This window comes from Myzus persicae, unplaced genomic scaffold (genome assembly GCF_001856785.1).
Source record: "Myzus persicae strain clone G006 unplaced genomic scaffold, MPER_G0061.0, whole genome shotgun sequence".
Taxonomy (NCBI): domain Eukaryota; kingdom Metazoa; phylum Arthropoda; class Insecta; order Hemiptera; family Aphididae; genus Myzus; species Myzus persicae.
This window is the reverse complement of record NW_019102045.1, coordinates 92892-96910: the sequence shown is the minus strand read 5'-3', so window position 1 is coordinate 96910 and position 4019 is coordinate 92892. Positions and strand designations below refer to the sequence as shown.

Here is a 4019-nt window from a genome sequence, read left to right as displayed (position 1 = left end):
ATTACAAATGTAGGTACCTAATCAACGTGTTATTGTATAAAAAAAAAAATACCTAATCGAGATAAAGCTCTTGACTAAAGTTTGCATTTATAGTTGAAATTAAATTTTTTTTGTATTGTTTTTTACAATACTCTCGTTTCTATTTCCGACGTAGGTACGAATTTACGAATTTACGACGTATTTAGAATTTTGGCATGTGTATGCTGGAAAATGTTTGGTCATCATATAATGCGTTGTCAAGGAGGTATATTAAGTAGTTTTAGATATAGATATGGACAATTATAAAATAGTAAAAAAACACAAAGTTTATCAATAATTATCCTAAATAATTTATTTAACTTAAGTTACATTTTTAACGGTGTGTATGATTATTATGTTTATATTTAAAAATAAAAATAATACTTGGTACTCAATTGTTTTTGTGTAGTTGACACGTCGTATGTATGTATTGTTTTTTTTTACCAGCCGTGTTTAGTATAAATAATAATTACACCTAATACGATTAGTACAATATATGCATTAGCGTTCTCTATTATAATAATATTATAATAGACGGCGTCCGCCGTACTTCAGATTATTAGCAGTTGGATGTGATCATTATTATATTTTATAATATTATCCATTATTTAGATTGAGGGTTTGCGCCGAACCCTTGTCAGAAAATTATATGTACAGTTATGAAGCTGTTGGCATTGACGTGTGGAAATGTGCCACTTTGAGCACTGTACTTACCTATATGCTAAGTATAATAATATAATATTTTTCGTGCTACATCCGTCTCCGCACGTCTATATCGGCGGCCCTTTAATTATCATTGTTGTTGCGATGCCTAACGAACGAATATCACACGTTCCGAGACGCGTACCTATATTATATGGTTACAGTTTTGAGTGAAAAAAAAAATCATAATAATAATAAACCTGAAAAAAAAGTATAACATAATATAACGCCATAAATCGATGCCGTTCAACAATATAATATATAACTACGTTTTATTGTTGCCCTCGAGTGTACCCACACGCAACGTAGGTACCATACAGCGGGTCCGTGAGAAAGACGAGTAGTTCACTCCGACTTTTGTCTTAGACGAGATGAAGACTCACCCTTGGTTCCGAGATTTCGGTGTGAACGGAAGTCGTCCGCCATTGTTACCCTTTTCTCTTTAGAGATTTTTTTTCATACACTTTTTCTCCGTAACGTGTTGCCTACTCAATTAACGTTGTATTATTTAGCTGCAATGGGACGAATGGGCGGGGGGGGGGGACTCCAAGGGAAAAAAGGTCAAGGAGTTATAATATTATATGACGCCCATCACCATCGCTGCATCGCGATCGTATCGGAAATAACATTATCGTCTCCGCCCCGCGTACGTGTTGACGAAGACGATGATAATTATAATAATGTGTGAAATAATCTTATCATGATATTATTATTTCGTCGGTGAGTAAAACTAGTAAATAATAACGATTTAACAAGCAATCAGATTTCGAGTATAGACAATTTTTTTTCGTTTATTGTTGAGCGCTTATTTATATATAATAATAATTATAATAATAAATAATAATGATAATAATATATTTGTATGTATATACATTATACACGGTAATAATATAATAATAAAAAAAATATTCAATATAAAACATAATGTACAAAATATAATATTATACTTAAAGTCTATAAATACAAATACAATATACGTATAAGTTATCACAGTTTTTGGCGAATTGGCTTAACATGTATAATAATAATAATATTCAATACATTAGAGGACGGAAAGATATAATATAAAAATATGACAGGGCACGCGACGAATGACAATTTTTCAATCTACTTCTATGGTCCCCAGCAGACAAGAGATGCGTACCAAGTCATATTTTACGGTCTCGATAATCATATTAAGTATTTACACAACAGGAGACGCGTCGCGTATACCAAAATATATAGTAATAAAAACAACGCTTACATACTATTGAGTTTGATAATATTATACAAAAGACAATAATAAACATCAGACTAGGGTGATATATAACAATAAAATAATAGTAAAATTAATGATAACACATAATATTATACTCGTGCAGCAACATAGCAGTAGTCGCATTTGAGGCCGGTGGCGGATTTTCAACAGTTTTCTTTGGGAGGGAGGAGGATCTCAGATCTGTGTATTTCAAAGACGTAATATTTTATTTTGAAAATAAGTATCGATTGTATTTTAATCCATGCACTAAATTTAGTATAATCTATAGGTTGATTACAATTTAAAAGTATACTATATAAAAAAAAAATTATCAAAAATTGTTATTCAACATACATATTCTTTTCAAACCCGGGAAATCCGTCACTGACTAGATGGTAAGTATACATAAAAGCGACCACTGTATCTATATTTCTATAATAATATAGGTACGAGTAGAATACTATATAATCCCTTCAAAGAGGGATGTGTTTAATTTCCTAAATCGATGGTGAGTTTATAATCGGTATAAAAATAATCATAATAATGAAATACGCGCACAGAGACGACGAGGGACCGTGCAATACGCGATAATAGTATTATAATATTGTTCTTGTTCTGTTCAAACATACTATAGCTTATTACTATGACGTCAAGTCCGATATAATATTTTTACGACAAATTCGCCACTTGCTTACATATTATCAACGGTACCTACGTATACCGCAAATATTCGTCGGCGCCGCAGGACCCGAAGGACTCGCAGGACCCGTGAGGACTGATGATCACTGGAGCAGATCGTACAAGGCCGTTATGTAGGTCTGGGCCATCTGCAGGGTCTCGTACTTGGACAGCTGTCGGTCGTTGCCTAGCGTAGGCAGAACGGTGCGGAGTCGGTCGAACGCCTTGTTCAAGTTCTGCATGCGCCTCCGTTCCCGGGCGTTGGCGGCCAAGCGGCGTTTCTTCGTCACCTTGTCCGCGAACCCGCCCTCGGCGCCAGCGAGGTCGTCGCCCATCCCGTCGTCGTAAGCGCCAAAGTCGAGGGCCGTCTCGCCGACGCCACAGCCGCCGTACGGAGATTTCGGATCGTCGCCGGCACAGGACGACGACGAGGCCGTCGCCGTGGACGTGGTGACCACTGTGCACGCGGAACCGGCCGGCGAGCCGCCTCTCATGACGCCGCCGCCGCCGCCGCCGATCATTGACGCCGAACTGCCGACGCCGACTCCCTGAGCCGATGACGCCGAGGCCACCGCCACGACGGCCGACGAAGACGGTACGCCGCCGTTAGAGAAAGCCGCTTCGTAGACGGCGCGAAGCGTGTCGCTGGCCGACAAGTCGTACTGCTCGATGTCGTACCGGTCACCGCCGAAGTACGCACCGTAGTTCATGTTCAATACCGACGCCATTACAATATTAGTGAGCGTTATCTTTCCGAAAATACGCAAAAAAAAAAAAAAACGATTTTTATTTTTCAAAAATATTTTTGCAATATGTGGTTTCGCACTTTGCTGCAGCTATCGATTAAATACGCACTGTAAAACGGTACTGTATAGGTAAGAGGTAACGCGACAGTCGGTTGCGAAAAACTAATCGAATCGAGTCGTCTGAGGACTCGTGTGGGCAAACGAATTCTTCAATTCAATCGTGCGACGAGTTACGTACGTGCGACGTGGTTAGCCGAGAGCTACTGATCGGCCGGAAGGGACCGGTAACGCGTTTTATAAACGTTCTCCCCGCAACACGCTCCGCCCCGGTCGCACGCGGTCCGACAAATAGAACGCCGCCGCCGCCGCCGCCGCCGCCACAACAGCAACAGCACCTACCCTGTTACACACTATTTTTCAATACACCTAGTGTTGGTCGGTTTCTTCTTCACTCGTATTGTTCACTCGTACTGCCGTCTGCGTTACAATAATTATTTATCATTTCTGGTATAATCATTATTAATTCTGCGAGGAGATCGAGTTTTAAATAGAAATATAATTCTTATCGATTAAGCGCAAGGGAGATACCACCATGATATTTTCATCACTTCAACATTTCCGATTGTCTAAATACTAAC

The 4019-nt window shown here is 39.1% G+C and overlaps 1 protein-coding gene across 1 annotated transcript; it reads right to left on the bottom strand.

Annotated features, from left to right (window-relative positions):
- Window positions 1–2578: 2578 nt before the first annotated feature.
- Window positions 2579–3687, bottom strand: LOC111031077 (protein atonal-like). The gene has a single exon (XM_022310863.1). It carries the CDS (start codon window positions 3361–3363, stop codon window positions 2740–2742), a length of 624 nt encoding a protein of 207 aa, XP_022166555.1. The 5' UTR covers window positions 3364–3687; the 3' UTR covers window positions 2579–2739.
- Between the last annotated feature and the right edge of the window lie 332 nt (window positions 3688–4019).